The sequence below is a fragment of the Bufo gargarizans genome, chromosome 6, assembly GCF_014858855.1.
Source record: "Bufo gargarizans isolate SCDJY-AF-19 chromosome 6, ASM1485885v1, whole genome shotgun sequence".
Classification (NCBI taxonomy): Eukaryota; Metazoa; Chordata; class Amphibia; order Anura; family Bufonidae; genus Bufo; species Bufo gargarizans.
The window spans coordinates 253969382-253987558 of NC_058085.1; the positions used below are offsets into that span (position 1 = coordinate 253969382).

The 18177-nt window shown below is 45.3% G+C and overlaps 1 protein-coding gene across 1 annotated transcript; it reads right to left on the minus strand.

Annotated features, from left to right (window-relative positions):
* Positions 1-1907: 1907 nt before the first annotated feature.
* On the minus strand, positions 1908-17530 carry BCAS4 (breast carcinoma amplified sequence 4). Its single transcript, XM_044298065.1, has 6 exons — positions 17443-17530; positions 15403-15526; positions 11542-11613; positions 8933-9034; positions 8317-8451; positions 1908-3098 (listed from the first exon to the last, which is right to left on the minus strand). Exons 2-6 carry the CDS (start codon positions 15490-15492, stop codon positions 3018-3020), a joined length of 480 nt encoding a protein of 159 aa, XP_044154000.1. The 5' UTR covers positions 15493-15526; positions 17443-17530; the 3' UTR covers positions 1908-3017.
* Positions 17531-18177: the final 647 nt, after the last annotated feature.

An 18177-nucleotide genomic window follows, 5' to 3' on the forward strand; every position in this document is an offset into this window, starting at 1 on the left:
ATCAATGTATCTGAGTTACTCTTCGCATAGCTAACAACTGTCTGACCACAGCTCACCCTGCTATGTGAGAGGTTACTGGTTAACCATAAAAACACAATGCATCAAAGACGCTCTGCACAGCGTTACCGGCGTGCATTATAACGCAGCACTACTAGTGGCCGAAACACAGAGCCCCCATCACCGGGGAGAATCACTGGGTGCCTTACTGGTGTGATGGGCACCAGTAGTACACAATACCGCTGTAAATACACTGACTGTGGTTGTCGGACGTCAGTCCCATCATTATTTTACATCTGCAAAATTGTGACATATTTTGGAAAATTAGCAAACAAAATATGCCAGCACACTGTTATACAGTCCTGATCAAAAGTTTAAGACCACTTGAAGAATGGCAAAAAATCATATTTTACATTGTTGGATCTTAACAAGGTTACAAGTAGAGCTTCCACATACAACAAGAAGAAATGGGAGTGAGACAAAACATTTTTTGAGCATTCAATTTAATGAAAACAACGAATAAACTGAAACAGGCTGTTTTTCAGCTGATCAAAATTTTAGGACCACATGCCTTTCCTTAAGTGGAACAATGGAGCTTCAGGAAGTGCAGGGGCATCAAACGGCCGCTGGCCATGTCCAGATGTTGCAGAGAGCATTCCTCATGACTGAGGGCCCTCGTCTGTGTAGTAGCGACTGGGTTTTTCAACAGGACAATACTACAGTACACAATGCCCGCAGGACAAGGGACTTTTTCCAGGAGAATAACATCACTCTTTTGGCCCATCCTGCGTGTTCCCCTGATCTAAATCCAATTGAGAACCTTTGAGGATGGATGGCAAGGGAAGTTTACAAAAATGGACAACAGTTCCAGACAGTAGATGGACTTCGTAGATGGCCATCTTCACCACTTGGAGAAATGTTCCCACTCACCTCATGGAAACGCTTGCATCAAGCATGCCGAAACAAATTTTTGAAGTGATCAACAATAACTGCGGAGCTACTCATTTCCGAGTTCATGTTTGGAAGTTGGATTTTTGTTTTGGGGGGGTTTATTTTTATTTTTTGGAGGTGTGGTCCTAAACTTTTGATCAGCTGAAAAACAGCCTGTTTCAGTTTATTTGTTGTTTTCATTAAATTGAATGCTCAAAAAATGTTTTGTCTCGCTCCCATTTCTTCTTGTTGCATGCTGAAGCTCTACTTGGAACCTTGTTAAGATCCAGCCATGCTAAATATAATTTTTTTGCCATTTTTCAAGTGGTCTTAAACTTTTGATCAGGACTGTACATGCAAACAATAGAACTAGGAATTAGGGATTTTTCTGGATTACAGTTGTACTATACACAAAAATGGAAGCTCTTCGCACATATTTTTGATCAAATGTGTCGGGCCCATCTACCATCGTCAGGGTGACTTCTGCAGATGGCTACCTATCACTAACAGAACTGCCTCTCCTCGGCCTAATGTAGGCCTACAATGTTCAGGGCGGTGTAGGAACCAGCTATATTTACACTCTGCTCAGAAGCCCTGGGCAGATGGGTGGGGAGTGCTTAATCTAAAGGAGGGAGCTACACTCCAAAACACACAGCAAGAAAATTTAGACTTGCACATCGAAAGTTACAGGTGCACATCCATAAAACTAACATATGGACAGCAAACAAAATATGGCAGCACACTGTTACACATGCAAATAATAGAACTAGGTATTAGAGATTATTCTGAAATACAATGTTACTAAACCTATTATACACGAAAAATGGAGGCACGAAAACATGTTTGGGCCCATCTACCACTGTCAAGGTGGCATCTGCAGATGGGTACCCAACACTAGCAGAACTGCCTCTCCTGGGCCTAACCTAAACCTACAATGTTCAGGGCCATGTAGGAACCAGCTATATTTATACTCTGATTAGAAGCCTTGTTGATGGTAGATGATAGAGCTTCATTTTTCATGTATAGTACCACTGTAATCCAGAATAATCTCTAATCCCTAGTGCTTTTGTTTGCATGTATAACAGTGTGCTGCCATATTTTGTTTGCTGTTTATATGCTAGCTTTATGGTTGTGCTAGTCTAAATTTTCTTGCAATATTTTACAAAGTTTTAGACAATCTCTCAGGGACAATCTGCAACCTGAGCAGCAGATTTACCTGCATTAAACTGGCAGAGCACCTAACCACTCCCGTCCATCAGATCACCAGGTTCTTCAAACCAAACACCTCTAACTCCATGAGGCATTGGTCACAGACTGAGAGCAGCAGCCATATTCTCATGGGCATCCTCTCATCATCACTGGGGTCCCCAAACTACTCTTCCTCCTGAATAATACCTATGCCAGTAATAGATTTTAGTTTGCACGACTCTTGACCCAATAGATTTAAAAAAAAAAAGTGTGCAAAGAAAATAAAATCCCCAAAACACAGCACATGTGAATGTGCCCTGGGGAAACAAGAGGCCCTGCAGGGGTGGGAGGGCACAGATGGCACTGGAGACACAACAGTGGGGGGGTGAAGTGTCGTCTGTATGTGGCGACAGATCAGAGATGGCAAAATACCAAATGAGATGAAATAAAAATACAGGAACCTTAATTTAGCACACAGCATATACTGGGAAATGGGGCAGACAAGGCAGCAAAACGATATCCTACGCCAAGGGACCCACCTTGCCGTAACTACAGCACCATGACAAGAGATATGTGATAGGGTTACAATACCACTGAAAATGCTGCTGATGGGTGACATCACTGGATCTGCATGATCCTGTGTTGATGCCACTAAAATGACTGTACCGCACATACAGTATTCCCAGTCCTGGTTGGCTGAGGAAGGAAGATGACAACCAGGACACAGAATGGAATAGATTTACATGGTTGTTGTTTTTTTTTTTCTGCGGTGGTGGGGAACCATTAGACATTCTGTCTCCATGTCTGGGTCTGGTCATTAACTACAGATTCTGTATGGAGGAGAGCTGTCAATCAAAGTGTATAATTACTACAATGCAATGGTGAACCCTTTCCTGCAGTGGTCAAGCAGCTCCCATGTGGCCCAAATTACAATGTCTGGAGTATTTACTTAAGATGAGAAGTTTTTTTTCCCCTGTTTTAACCTGAAAAAAAAAAAAATATTAAAAAAATAAATATGGAACAATAATGATGATGATGGGTTTTATTACAAGAGCAGTGTCGTCCTTTTTATACTCAGTGTCATGTTTTAGGCCCTGGGGAGTGTCTGTGACTACTCTCAAGACAGAAGCTTAGTACATGGCCAAAAATATCCAGATACTTGTTAACCAATTACTTCCCAAATAAATAATACTATACTGCGAATGCCATAATGAAAATGTCAGCAAATTTCTACTAGACCTTGTGTTTTGATTTCCTCACCATTTTCAAGATCTTTGCTTGGTTTCAATGAATGTGAACAGATATTTTTTTTTTAAGAAACCTGTACAGGCCCTACTACTTCTGAGAGCTGATGGTTTAGTGACAACTGTATCCAGTAGGGTTTATCAATACCCAATCGATACGATACTGGGATTTGCCATTACCGATACTAGGCTGCACTACTGCTACTGCTCTCAGCAGGCACCATGTTCTCCTCAGCAGCACAGTGGAGAAGGAGGGAGTCTCTGCCTCCCCACTGTGCCGGCGCTGCCACCAATGACAAGAGAGGGGAAGAGAAGGGGAGGGGCTGTGCTCACTGCGCCATCAATGATTATAATTTATAATAGTGGGGTTGGGGGCGAAGTGCACTGCGCCACCAATGAAGATAATTAACCCATTAATCTGGGGCGTACATAGAAATCATGGGGCCCCATAGTAAAACTCAGAATTGGGCACTTCCCCCAATAAAAAGTACAATTATTAAAGCTGATTAATGAAGGTGTGGGGTTTTGCAGTGAGATTGATGAAGAAAATCGGAATAAAGGCTCATGCACACGACTATGTATTTTGCGGTCCGCAAAATGCAAATCTATGTATTTTGCGGGCCCTGCCACTCACAACAGTATACATATCTAAACAGTAATCCTTAACCTCGAGTAACTTTAAAGGAGCGCTATCCTGTTTACTACCTTACAATCAAGCTCCAGTAACAGGCAGAGCGGGCGGCGTCGTAACGTCACTCACTTGCCTGCTCCTCCCACTTTCTGAATGAAGCAGGCGGAGCAGGCGCGTGACGTGAGTGACGTTACGCTGCCGCCCGCTCTGCCTGTTACCGGAGCTTGATTGTAAGGTAGTAAACATGATAGCGCTGCTTTAAAATTAAAGTTACTTGGGGTTAAGGATTACTGCTTAGATATGTATACTGCTGTGAGCGGCGGGGCCCGGAGTATTGGGGGACACTGTTATGGGGGAGGGGGGGATCTGTGGATGACACATATAGCATAAGATGCTATATAGTGTCATCCACAGATCCCCCTCCACATAACAGTGCCATCCACAGATCCCCCTCCACATAACAGTGCCATCCACAGATCCCCCTCCACATAACAGTGTCCCCCACAGATGCCCCCATAACAGTGTCCCCCACAGATGCCCCCATAACAGTGTCCCCCACAGATGCCCCCATAACAGTGTCCCCCACAGACCACCATTAGTTCAAAACCCACCAAAAGCACACCTTTTGGTTCAAAATATTTTTTTTCTTATTTTTCTCCTCAAAAACCTAGGTGCGTCTTATGGGCAGGTGCTTCTTATAGGGCGAAAAATACGGTGTGTATATATATATATATATATATAAAGAGAGAGAGAGCGCAAACGAGAGAGAGAGAGATGCATTATGCTTCAAGTTCTCAGGGGGGATCCAGCCTATTAAAATAGGGTATTTCTAATAGGGCAATGAGAGGCAGGGAATGGATTGTCCCTCAGAACTAGAAGCATACATGGGTGGGGTGGGTTGTATTTCTATGGGGGTGCTGGGTCTATGAGGGAAGGTTGTATGTCTATAGCACAGATGCTGTGTGTTTTGCAATTATAGTAAGCTATTACTACTAGTACAAGCCACACAGACCCTCCCCATATTCCTCCCTCCACATTGCAGCGCAGTCACTTACACAGATGTCAACTGCTGCACTTTCATCTGCTGGTTGAATCTGTCCATGCTCTCTAGTCTCTCCTGCAGGTCAACAGAATTTAGGACCTCTGGCACAGGCTGCACAAAAGATAGATGGGCTGAGGACTCTTACATTGCTCTCATTACAAATGCGCTGGACTGTAACACTTCACACCGACAGAGCAGAGGTCCGGTGTCAGCACTGCATCTCCCTGATTATTGGCCAGCTGTACTTGACTTGTTTTGACAGGGGGCAGGGGCCAATGCCATTCGCTGCAGCGGAGCCCAGCAAAGGCAAGGAGGGATGGGGGGGGGGGGGGGGGGGAATCAGGAGGAGGACACAGGACTGGGGACGGTATTTATCTCTCTACTGTTACTGGTATGCAGCAGGTATTCCGGTCGGAAAGGGGGCGGGGCCATGCATGCTAACCTCACGGGCCCCATAGCCAGTGCGTGGTCTGCCTATATTGACGGTACGCCACTGCCATTAATTCAAATATAGGTGGCGGGTGCTGGCCGTATCACATACCTGGCACCCGAACTCTATGTCAAGGCGCTGCAATCCGCAGCAATTAACCCCTCAGGTGCGGCACCTGAGAGGTTATTTGCAGTGGATCGCAGGGCCTTGTCATAGAGGTCGGGTGCCGGGTATGTGATTCTGCCGCCTATATTTGTATTAAAAGGTTAGTTATCTTCATTGGTGGCGCAGTACACCCCCCCAACCCCAGTATTATAAATTATAATCATTGGCGGCACAGTGCGCCCCCTCAAACCCCCCAGTATTATAGTCCTTGGTGGCAGTGGCCACAGGGTCGCTTCCTCCCCTCCACTTGATGATGACTGTCTTCACTGTGCACCATGGTATATCTAATGCCTTGGAAATTCTTTTGTACCCTTCTCCTGACTGATACCTTTTAACAATGAGATCCCTCTGATGCTTTGGAAGCTCTCTGTGGACCATGGATTTTGCTGTGGGATGCGACTAAGAAAATTTCAGGAAAGACCAACTAGAGCAGCTGAACTTTATTTGGGGTTAATCAGAGGCACTTTAAATGATGGCAGGTGTATGCTGACTCCTATTTAACATGATTTTGAATGTGATTGCTTAATTCTGAACACAGCTACATCCCCAGTTATAAGTGTGCACACTTATGCAACCACAATTATTTTAATTTTTTTTTGTTTTCTTCCCTCCATCTAAACGATTTTAGTTTGGTTTTCAATTCAGTGGTACAGTTTATAGGTCACATTAAAGGTGGAAAAAGTTCTGAAATGATTTATCTTTGTCTCTTTTTTTACAGCACAGAAACCTGACATTTTAACAGGGGTGTGTAGACTTTTTATATCCACTGTACATTGACAAGCAAAAGAGTAACAATGTTTAGAACTTTTGACTTTCAGGCTCCATATCTCACCATCCACCAACATCATTTTATAGACATCTTGGCCATCTCATACATAAATTGGACTTGCAACTATTTAGCATATGATTAGTTATGCAGATTCTTGTCATGTAACTGCATTGCTACTGTTTTGCTCCCAAAATTTTATTTTTATTGTTTTGGTAGTATTTTGTAAATCCAGCTTTGGCTTTGAACACTGCCTGAATCTTTCTGGACATGCTTTCGATCAGATTTAAGCATGTCTCGACCGAAATCCCAGGTCTCTTCTACACGTTCCCAATGTTGGTGCATACTGGTCAACTTACTTGGGTACGAATACAGCTTTTTCTTAAACTCTACCTACACGTGTTCGATTGGGTTGAGGTCTGGGGTCTGTGGAGGCCAATCCAGCACCTCTACTTCATTGTCATTGAACCATTTAATCGCCAATCTTGACGTATGCTTCGGGTTGTTGTCCTGCTGGAACTCTATGTCGTCCTTTTCATACCCATAATACTCGAGTGTATGAAGTAACTCGTCATGTAGGATACTCACATATAGCTCAGCATTGAGATCACCATTGATCCTGGTCAAGTATCCAACGCCTTTGGCTGTCAAACAACCCCATATCAGGCTTTTTCCACCAAACTTGAAAGTTCCTTTAATTTCTCGATCCGTTAGTCCCCTTCCAGACCCATTTGCACCCATCAGAGCCCAGTCTATTGACTTTTGTCTCATCGCTCCAAATTACCAGTTTCCAATCTTCTAGTGTCTACTTTCACTGTACGTACTTTTATGCAAACTCGAGCTGACGCTTTTTATGACGATATTGAAGTCAAAGCTTCTTAACCTTTTTTCGGGCCACCATTCCAGACTTGTATGATCTCACTATTATGAAGCATACGAGCCACCACCACTGCTGTGTTTGTTGCTCAGACCTTTTGATGAGCCGACTTGTTGAATGGATGGACGGACTGCATTTCCTATTCTTCCAACTGTCATGGCAGTTTGGCAATTTTCTTGGCCGAGATACCGCTATCGATGAGCTGGATGATGCTTCTCTTTTCTTGGGAAATCTCCTGGATTGTTCCACCACCAGGAGCAAAACAGTAAAAATGCAGTTACACAACATGAATTTGCATAACTAAACATATGCCAAATAGTTGCAAGTCCAAAATGTGTGAGATAGCAAAGATGATTTTCTATAAAATGATTGTAGTCTCTCGAAGCTGTAGTGGGTGGTGAGATATGGAGTCTGAAAGTCAAAAGTTCTAAACATTGTTACTCTTTTGCTCATCAGTGTAAGTGTAAAATATATATATATATATATATATATATATTACACACACACACTTTTGTCTCTGTGGACCAGTGAGATTGTGAATACTGAGAATTGATCTTTTACACTATATGGGCATTACTACCAAGATGTATTCTCTTCAGTGGACTGTATCGTCGTGTGTCTGACAGGTAAATTGGGCAAGTACATTGGAAAATTGGCCACAAAAAACATTTAGATTGTGAGCTCCCCTGGGGACAGCAAGCAATGATAATGTCGAGTTTGCCCCTTCCTCCCCCTCAAAAAAACAAAAATAAAAAGACAACTCCCATGAAATATGCTCATGGTCACCTTATTATCTACCAGCAAGCCCAGCAATAACAATAACTGGCCATACAACGCCACTGTGTAAGCCTCACACTATAGTGCATTATCTAGAACAGGCTTCCTTAAACTGCGGCTCTCCAGCTGTTGCAAAGCTACAACTCCCAGCATGCCCGAACAGCCTACAGCAGGGCATTTTGGGAGTTGTAGTTTTACAATAGCTGGAAGCCGGAGTTGGAGGATGCCTGATCTAGAAGGACCCCTCCCAATTATGTAAACAGGCTTACCTGTCGGAACACCGGGAGAATAGCTCCTGCCAGGACCCTGCTGATGGCACGTGGGAAGGACATGTTATCCGACTCTGCTCGGATCAGCTCCTCCTCCAGGTAAGATACATGATGTCTAACCATCTTCACAAATGACTGTGAACAGTAAAGCACATGTCAGGAGTAAAGGACGATCATAAGGTTGTCACAGCCCTACCCCCATTACGGAATATAATACTAATAGAATTACACTGTGATTAGACGTCCATGAGATTCACACACCGTATACTACAGGAACAGCTATTCCATCTATTACTGCTGACAACCAACCTCTATATCATGTTAGGAAAGTTGTCACAGCCCCGCCCCCTGTTACTGAAGCCACTGTATATAATAGTACTGAAATAATACTGAGATCAGATATGAGATTCACACATTATATTTCAGTAACAGCTATCACATATATCACTGGCAACTACCAGTCTCCATATCATGATTAAAAGGTTGTCACAGCCCCGCCCCCATTACTGAAATCACAGAACATAATAATTGTCTAAACAAAGCTCCTACTCTACAACAATATTATTATAATTAACTCACCAATTAGAAAAGACACTGAAATTAAGAAGCTACAAACCTCCAGTTTCTCCACCTGACAGTAGATCTTGTTCATTTCCTCCACTCGGAGTTTAATCGCTGGAATTCGGTCGTCTAGGATGAGGGATGTTTCACTTCTGATCTATGGGGGAAGAAAAAATAAAATAAAAAGCAAACGTCTAAAGATATTTCACTCTTCAGAAATATCATCAACTGGAGATCGATGAGAGATCTAAACAACTTCCATACTAAAGGGGAACTCCGAAGCTTCTAGAACATTATAAAACAAATTCTGTTCATTATTTTCTGCCATTAAGATGGTGTAACTTCTAGGATAATATCTGCCTAAAAGTACGTAAATCTCTCCCCAACCATTACGCAAAAGCTCTGCAGGTGTATACGCCAAATATGCATATGTGTTCAAAGGATTTGCTGTGACTTGTGGTGCCCCCATCAAGCCCCACTCAGATTTATAGAACTTAGCTGCAGGAGTAAGTGATTCTTCTGCAGCACCTTATTCAGGCCTTGTATGCTGCTTTCAAAGTGATGCGAATGGCTGCAAGGACAAGATGGAGGCGAGTGGTTGCCATGGAGATGGGATCTATAGACCTGTATGTTTTATTTTACAAGCAGAAACTCAAATCAGGTCAGAAGCCACTTATCCCTGCAAGCAGTGTGGTCACCAGCACCAGTGAAGGAAGAGCTCCCCTTGTGGCCACTCAGGAAATTACACCCAGCAGAGCGTCCTCCATTTCCTGAATGAGTGAACACTGTAGAGTGGTTCTACAAAATGGCAGCCACTCTGAAGTGATGTCTTAAATGTATCACCATCTGGAGCCGCTGTTTCTATCATGGAAGATGAAGTTGTCAAACTGCGCATCGCAATGAGGAACACCATAGTGGTTCATTCATTCCTTGCTGCTGCCTAAGGATGCACACTGGGGTGGCATGGGCACATATGAACAACTGCTGGTAGACTGCAGGACATACAGAACGGTTATTCTGTGCCAATCTACTATACCCGTAGAAACATGTTCTATATATTTTTATGACCATTTGATTACCTGGCACCGATCAGATCCCTGCATTAGCAATTCCACCAGCGTTAGAGGGAATTTAACAGAGAAATTCTCCTTCAGGGGATGGCTACGATCAGGCTCATGATGGAAATGGTTGTAATTAGAATCCATTTACATTTAATTAACGTTTTTTAAGGGCCCATGGATGCAATTTGTGGCTCATTTCATAAAATAGTGGAATTCTCCTTTAAATATCTCAGCAGACGTGTGACCTTGTTGCGGCTAATCAGAAACAATATTTCGCCTCTCCAGTGCAGTTTATAAAATTAAAGGGGTTGTCCCAGCATGACAACTTATTGACAGGATAGGTGATAAGTGTCTGATTGGTGGGGGTCCGACTACTGGGACCCCCAATGATCACAAAAACAGGGGGGCCTTGTCAAGCATGTGCAATGCCCATGAATTCACGCTCTATGGGACTGCCGGCCATAGGGATTAATGGAGAGGCAATGTGCGTGCTTGACCAGCGATCCATTCAAATTGGGGGGGGGGGCACGGGTCTCTGTTCTCGTGATCTGTGGGAGCCCCAGCAGTCGGACTAGATACTGATTACTCTAATCGGTTGCTGTAGGTGACAAGCTCTTTCGTGTTTCACTTAATTTCCTGTAATGATGGTTTCACACAAGTTGATAAGAAGTTAACTGTCTGTTATAATGACATCTGATTTTATTTTTATTGTCTATTAGAATTTAATACCCAGCACAGAGATGGAAAATTGAGCAGTGCAAGTAAAGATATGGGGGGGGGGGGGGGGGGGAGTTCTGGCCACGAAACACATCTGAAGGGTCTGATCAATGGGGGTTCACTCCCCAATACCACGAAATGATGTGTTATAAAATTCTATCTGGGAAATCTTTGATCGCCCCCCCCCCCGGATCCCTCCTGCCTAAGATTGCAGAGCTGAAACAAGTCAAATATATCGACAACAGGGGGGTGCACTCCACTCCTATATCCAATCCCCCCACTAATGAGATTTATGGTATCAGCAACAGGGCAGAGCTTATTATATTAGGTAACAAGTTATTTAATAGCCGTCAATAAAACCCTGCCCACTACTGTGGACATCCATGATGGGGGGTGGGGGGTTATACTTCTTGACTTGGGGGGTTATACTTCTCCAGTCCGGCCTCCGTCACGTGTCCTGTCCTGATCTGCAGTCAGAGGTATATCCCAATGATAATGCAATAAGCAACAACAATGGAGTACAGGAAATAGGAACAAAATAATGACATCATTATTCAGAACAGACAATAATAAATATACCCAAAGACATGAGGTTCTGTGCTGCACATAAATGGTTAAGCATGTGCAGTGCACCTCAGCCAAGAACAGGTTAACTGGAGTGCAATGAGAAATACTCCAGTTCCACCTACTTCTGCCACCTAGTGGTGAAGCTGAGCCACATCAGGGAGAGAGAGCAGCTTTAAGATGGCCGCTCAGTCAGTGCGTGTGATAAGCACCTACTGGCCAGACAGTGTATGACACAAGACGCTCAGCCCTCTTTATGGGGACAGCCTCGAGTTGGGGCCCCATCTCTGATGGACAGGGAAACAAGAATCTTCCCACTCACCCTGTCCATCATGGCGCAGAACTCATCTAGTCGGATCAGCATTTCTTCTATAGAAAGTTCCAAATCCTGGGCCTGAAAATGATCAAATAAAATATCTCTGAATCGTTGGCGTTAGACACTAAAAATGAAAACAAAAAGGCATGAGGTCTCATTCAGGCTTCTCCAACCATGCCACACTCTATAGAGGGGTCCAGGAGGCTGAGATAGGGGGGGGCTGTTTGCATAGGCCTCACTTTGTGGAGCTGATTTAGCTCTGCTTGCAGACTACTAGACAGCTAAAAGTGCACACTGGGCCGACATGTAACACTTCCAGGACGTTCCTGAGCCTGCAGATGCACAGAGATCAGACAGCAGCAGGAGCGGGCTTCTCATTATAACTATCCCTGCCTTCCCCATCGCTGTATACACGGCACTCAATGAGCGCTGTCTATATACATCAGAAAGTGGCCATGACACTTCATGCTCCCATCCCAGTGATCACGCGATTTTGGGTAATTGCAGGAGCTGCTGGTTCGTAGCAGACCCAGATCATCTCTGCAGGGAAAGTCAGGAGGCTGTAAGCCGCTTGTAAGGCCTCGTTTACATTTCCGTTTTTCACTCACGTGTGCTGTCTGCATTTTCTGCGGAGAGCACACGTACCCCATTGATTTGAACGTGTCTGTTCATACATCAATATTTTTTTAAAGAGAGTCTATCACCTACTTGACAGTTTTTAAACTGATTCTAAGGCCTCATGCACACGGCCGTTTTGCGGACAAGAATAGGCATTACTACAATGGGCTGCCCATTCCGTAAATTGCGGTAGGCACACGGGCGGCTTCCGTTTTTTGCGGACCGCAAAAAACTGAACTGTCATGTGCATAAGGCCTAAAGCTGTGTGGGACACAAGTACATGACGCTGATGTTACCTTTGTTTCATTTGTGAGAGTCTCCAAATTGCCAAAAATCTAGTTTTAAACATATGTAAATGAGCCATCATAAGTGCGAGGTTACTTAACTGGCGCAGTGTACTGCGCAGTCGCCGGATTTTGGTTGTCAATGATGTCACAAGCATACAGAGCTGGCCGGAGGATACAAAGGGGAGGAGTTGGGTGCGAGTAAGGCCGGCAGGGCCTGGTCACTTGCGAAGGCTCATTTGAATATCTTTAAAACTTGATTTTTGGCGCTTTGGAGACTCTCACAAATGAAACAAAGGTAACATTAGTGTCAAGTACTTGAGTCCAACACAGCTCTATAATCAGTTTAAATCGTGGCCAGTAGGTGACAGACTCCCTTTAATGACCGTGACTTGCACTACTTTGGTCTGTAAAGCCTCATTCATAAGTCCGTGTCCTTGCTCAAATCTGTGAAAAGGTGGTCAGTGATGCCTCCGTGAAGATGTCCACGATGGATCCGTGTGTCCGTTTTTTGCTGTCCATGTGTCATCCGCTTTTCACTGACACTGCACACATGAAAAATAATTTTCAAAGCATCTCTTCCTAATAATCCATGAAACATGGATGGCATCCGTGGTTTTCACAGACCCACAGACTATAAGGGGCGTGGTGCATCCGTGCTAAAACCACGGGCCATGGTAAAAAACTGATGTGTGAATAAACACATTAAAATTAATAGGGACGTGAGCTGTCTGTGGAGAACACGTACGTGGAACATTGACGTGTGAATGAGGCTTAATGCGGACCAAGCATGCTCATTGAAGTCTATGGGTCCATGAAAACCACGGACACAACACGGATGGCATCCGTGTGACATCTGTGGTGCGTCCGTTTTTTACTGGAGATTAACAGAAGATGCTCTGGAAATTAGTTTTCTGTTGAGCAACATCCATGGATAACGGATGACACATGGAAGCTAAAAATTGACACACGGACCAAACACAGATCCTTCACGGATGATGAATGACGCGGACAAGACCTACCTGGGGCTAACTTGTCAGCCCCAGTTACAGGGAAAATCAGCAATAAAAATGCCCCCCTAAAGGTCTTATGTGACTCAAAAAGCGACATAATGTGTAATATAAAATAAATAAGGACAAAAAACAATAAATAAATAAAAAACACCACCATCCCACACCAGAGGTAACGGAAAAAGGGACACAATTTAAGAGAGTATTGTAGCATCATTATTGCTATAATATCATAAGTAATAATGTAAGGGAAAAACAGGGGTTTTTTTTTGTTTACATTTCTTATAACAAAAAAAATCTAAACAAAAAAAATACTACAATAAAATGACAAAAATAGATAAAAATTATTCTAATTACAGTAAGACAAAAAAATTATGTACTAAAAACAAACAAAAACAAGACAGAACCTGGAGATTGTGTCCCTATCTTGCAATGGTCTTAATTTTCATAATTTGTCACAATGTATAACTAGCGTTATTCTTTTCCGGCATAGAGTTCCATCCTAGGGGCTCAATACCGGAAAAGAACTGATCAGGCATATCCCCATGCATTCTGAATGGAGAGCAATCCGTTCAGGATGCATCAGGATGTCTTTAGTTCAGTCACTGAACAGCGTTTTGGACGGAGGAAATACTGCAGCATGCTACGGTATTATCTCCGTCCAAAATTCCGGATCAGTTGCTGGAATGCCGGATCCGGCATTAATTTACATTGAAATGTATTAGTGCCGGAAAAAAATATATAACGTTCTTGCAATGCATTTGTAAGACAGATCCACATCCGGATCCGTCTACATGCAGATTGCCTGATCCGGCATGCTGTTCCGGCGACTGAACCGCTTGCCGGATCACTCTGCCGCAAGTGTGAAAGTAGCCTAAGATGGATCAGTCTGGAGTCCAGTCTTTCTACCTCTAGAGAATGGTCTACAGATCTAACAAAGCCTCAGCTATGAGCGGGACAAGCATTCGGCCTCTTGTGTAAATATGAATGCTTCTATTCACTGACAGCAAGCAAAGACAGTGAAACACAAAACTCAACAGTTAAGGGTACTTTCACACTTGCGGCAGAGGATTACGGCAGGCAGTTCCGTCAAAACGTATGCAAACTGATGGCATTTGTCAGACGGATCAGGATCCTGATCCGTATGAAAAATGCATGGGAATGCCAGATCCATCTCTCCGGTGTCATCCGGAAAAACGGATCCGGCATTTATTTCTTTTTCAAACTTTTTTTGCGGTTTGAGCATGCGCAGACCGCAATGTCGGATCCGTTTTGCCGGAACACTCGGGGTCGAAGTTTCAATAGGAAAAAATGCCGGTACTGGCAAGTGTTCCGGAATTTTGGACGGAGATAAAACCGCAGTATGCTGCGGTATTATCTTCGTCTGAAAAGACTGAACTGAAGACATCCTGATGCATCCTGAACGGATTGCTCTCCATTCAGAATGCATTAGGATAACACTGATCAGTTGTTTTCCAGTATTGAGCCCCTAGGATGGAACTCAATGCCGGAAAAGTATAACACAAGTGGAAGTACCCTAACAGATAGAGGACCTGGATCCACAGATGACAGCGAGATGTAAATCCAGAAAATCATACAAAGGGGCACAAGCTGGATAAATCTGTCTTCTGTGAAGCTATGAATATTGATGAGTATGGAGATCCCATGAGCCTGGACATCTGTACAGTGGAAGGCCACCATATGGTCACATGTTCTTCATTCCACATGAAGGCCTATGTTAACATGTCAGTGAGTACAGCTACACGAGTATCTGGAGTATGCAAAGAAGGAAAGGAAGACGACACTGACACATTATAGCGTTATAATCTCAATACTGAACTGATCCCTTTTATGTCCAGGGAGAGAGACTTGACCCTCAGTACTGCGGAGATGTGACAGACGACTATGGTATCATCCAAGATGATCTGCAGCAGTCATGGCACACAGATACAAACCTCTGCACTTGTGTCAGCATTGACCAGGGTGGCATACTGATGGCCATCAGTCTCAGATCTGCTTTCCGACGGGCAGGGGGCTCCCAACATCTCAAGTGCCAATTCTGGCTGTTCCTGTGGGTTCCTGGCCCGAAACACATCAGATTCCTCATGCTGCTCTTGCTCCCCAACATCCTCCACCGCTGACCGCTGCGTTAATACCCCAACATCCTGTACCGCTGACCACTGCCCTAATACCCCAACATCCTGCACCCCTAACAGCTGTCCTAATACCCCAACATCCTGCACGCCTGACAGTTGCCCTAATATACCAACATCCTGCACCCCTGACAGCTGCCCTAATACCCCAACATCCTGCACCCCTGACAGCTGCCCTAATACCCCAACATCCTGCACCCCTGACAGCTGCCCTAATACCCCTGCATCCTGCACCCCTGACAGCTGCCCTAATACCCCTGCATCCTGCACCCCTGACAGCTGCCCTAATACCCCTGCATCCTGCACCCCTGACAGCTGCCCTAATACCCCTACATCCTGCACCCCTGATAGCTGCCCTAATACCCCTGCATCCTGCACACCTGACAGCTGCTCTAATACCCCTGCATCCTGCACACCTGACAGCTGCCCTAATACCCCAACATCCTGCACCCCTGACAGCTGCCCTAATACCCCTGCATCCTGCACCCCTGACAACTGCTCTAATACCCCAACATCCTGCACCCCTGACAGCTGCTCTAATACCCCTGCATCCTGCACCCCTGACAACTGCTCTAATACCCCTGCATCCTGCACACCTGACAGCTGCCCTAATACCCCTGCATCCTGCACCCCTGACAGCTGCTCTAATACCCCTGCATCCTGCACACCTGACAGCTGCCCTAATACCCCTGCATCCTGCACCCCTGACAGCTGCCCTAATACCCCAACATCCTGCACCCCTGACAGCTGCTCTAGCTCCTCAACATCCTGCACCCCTGATAGCTGCCCTAATATACCTAAATCCTGCACACCTGACAGCTGCCCTAATATCCCTGCATCCTGCACCCCTGACAGCTGCCCTAATACCCCTACATCCTGCACACCTGACAGCTGCCCTAATACCCCTACATCCTGCACACCTGACAGCTGCTCTAGCTCCTCAACATCCTGCACCCCTGACAGCTGCCCTAATATACCTAAATCCTGCACACCTAACAGCGGCTTTAATACCCCCACATCCTGCACCCCTGACTGCTGCCCTAATACCCGTACATTCTGCAACTTTGACACCTGCTCTAATAACCCCACATCCTGCACCCCTGACAGCTGCCCTAATACCCCTACATCCTGCATCCATGACCACTTCCTTAATACCCCAACATCCTGCACCCCTGACAGGTGGTCTAATACCCCCACATCCTGCACCGCTGGCAGATGCTCTAATACCCCCACATCCTGCACCCCTGACAGCTGCCCTAATACCCCAACATCCTGCACCCCTGACAACTCTAATACCACCACATCCTGCACATCTGACAGCTGCCCTAATACCCCTACATCCTGCACCCCTGACAGGTGGTCTAATACCCCCACATCCTGCACCCCTGACAGGTGGTCTAATACCCCCACATCATGCACCGCTGGGAGATGCTCTAATACCCCCACATCCTGCACCCCTGACTGCTGCCCTAATACTCCTACATCCTGCACCCCTGAATGCTGCCCTAATACCACATCCTGCACCCCTGACAGGTGGTCTAATACCCCTGCATCCTGCACCCCTGACAGCTCTATTACCTCAGTATCCTGCACATCTGACAGCAGCTCTAATGTACCCACCAGGCGCTGCCCTTGCACCTCTCTCTTTGTTAGCTGCTCTGGTGCCCTTACATCATGCCGCATTTGCACCCCTGGCAGCTGCCCTGATACCCCCACATACTGCTGACCCTGCACCCCATATTTTGATAGCCTCTGCAGGTCTGCGTCCCCCTGCCCCCCGCCTCCGTCCAGTCCCTCCTCCTCCATGTCCTGCAGCTCAGGGTTCTTCTCCTGCTCAATCACCCCCAGAGGTCCGGCTCTCCTGCAGGCCTCCATGCTGATTCCCGCGGCGTCCTGCCCTCAGACACCGACTCTGGTGGTTGGTCATTCCCGGCTGTTCTTCTTGCGCTTCCTTCCATCACATCCTGCACTAAACCGAGCGTGGCCGCCACCGTGTGGTCATTTCTGGAAACTGCAGTGCGTACGGCGGGGTCGAGTCAGTGCTAGGGTCTCTCAGGGTCACGTGACTCTGTTCTCCCCACCAGCACCACTCATTAGATGTTCAATAATGTATGTGTGTAATATATATATATATATATATATATATATATATAATATATATATATATATATATATATATATATATATACACCCTCTAATGTTTTCAGGATTGGTTTTTACAGAAACTGCCCCCCTATTCCTGACTGCCACACTGTGCCTTAATTATCCATACTGTACCCTGACTCTACCACACAATCTTAGGCTACATGCACACGACCGTTGTGTGTTTTGATGACATCCGTGTGTGTTCCGCCATTTTTCAGAACGGCACGGACAGCCTTTAATATAACTGCTTTTTCTTGTCCGCAAAGTGCGGACAAGAATAGGACAGGTTATATTTTTTTTGCGGACCACGGAACGGAGCAAATTGCAATGGATGCTGAAAGCCCACGGAGTGCTGTCTGCATCTTTTGCAGCCCCATTGAAGTCAATGGGTCCGCATCTGAGCCACCAAAACTGCGGCTCGGATGCGGACCA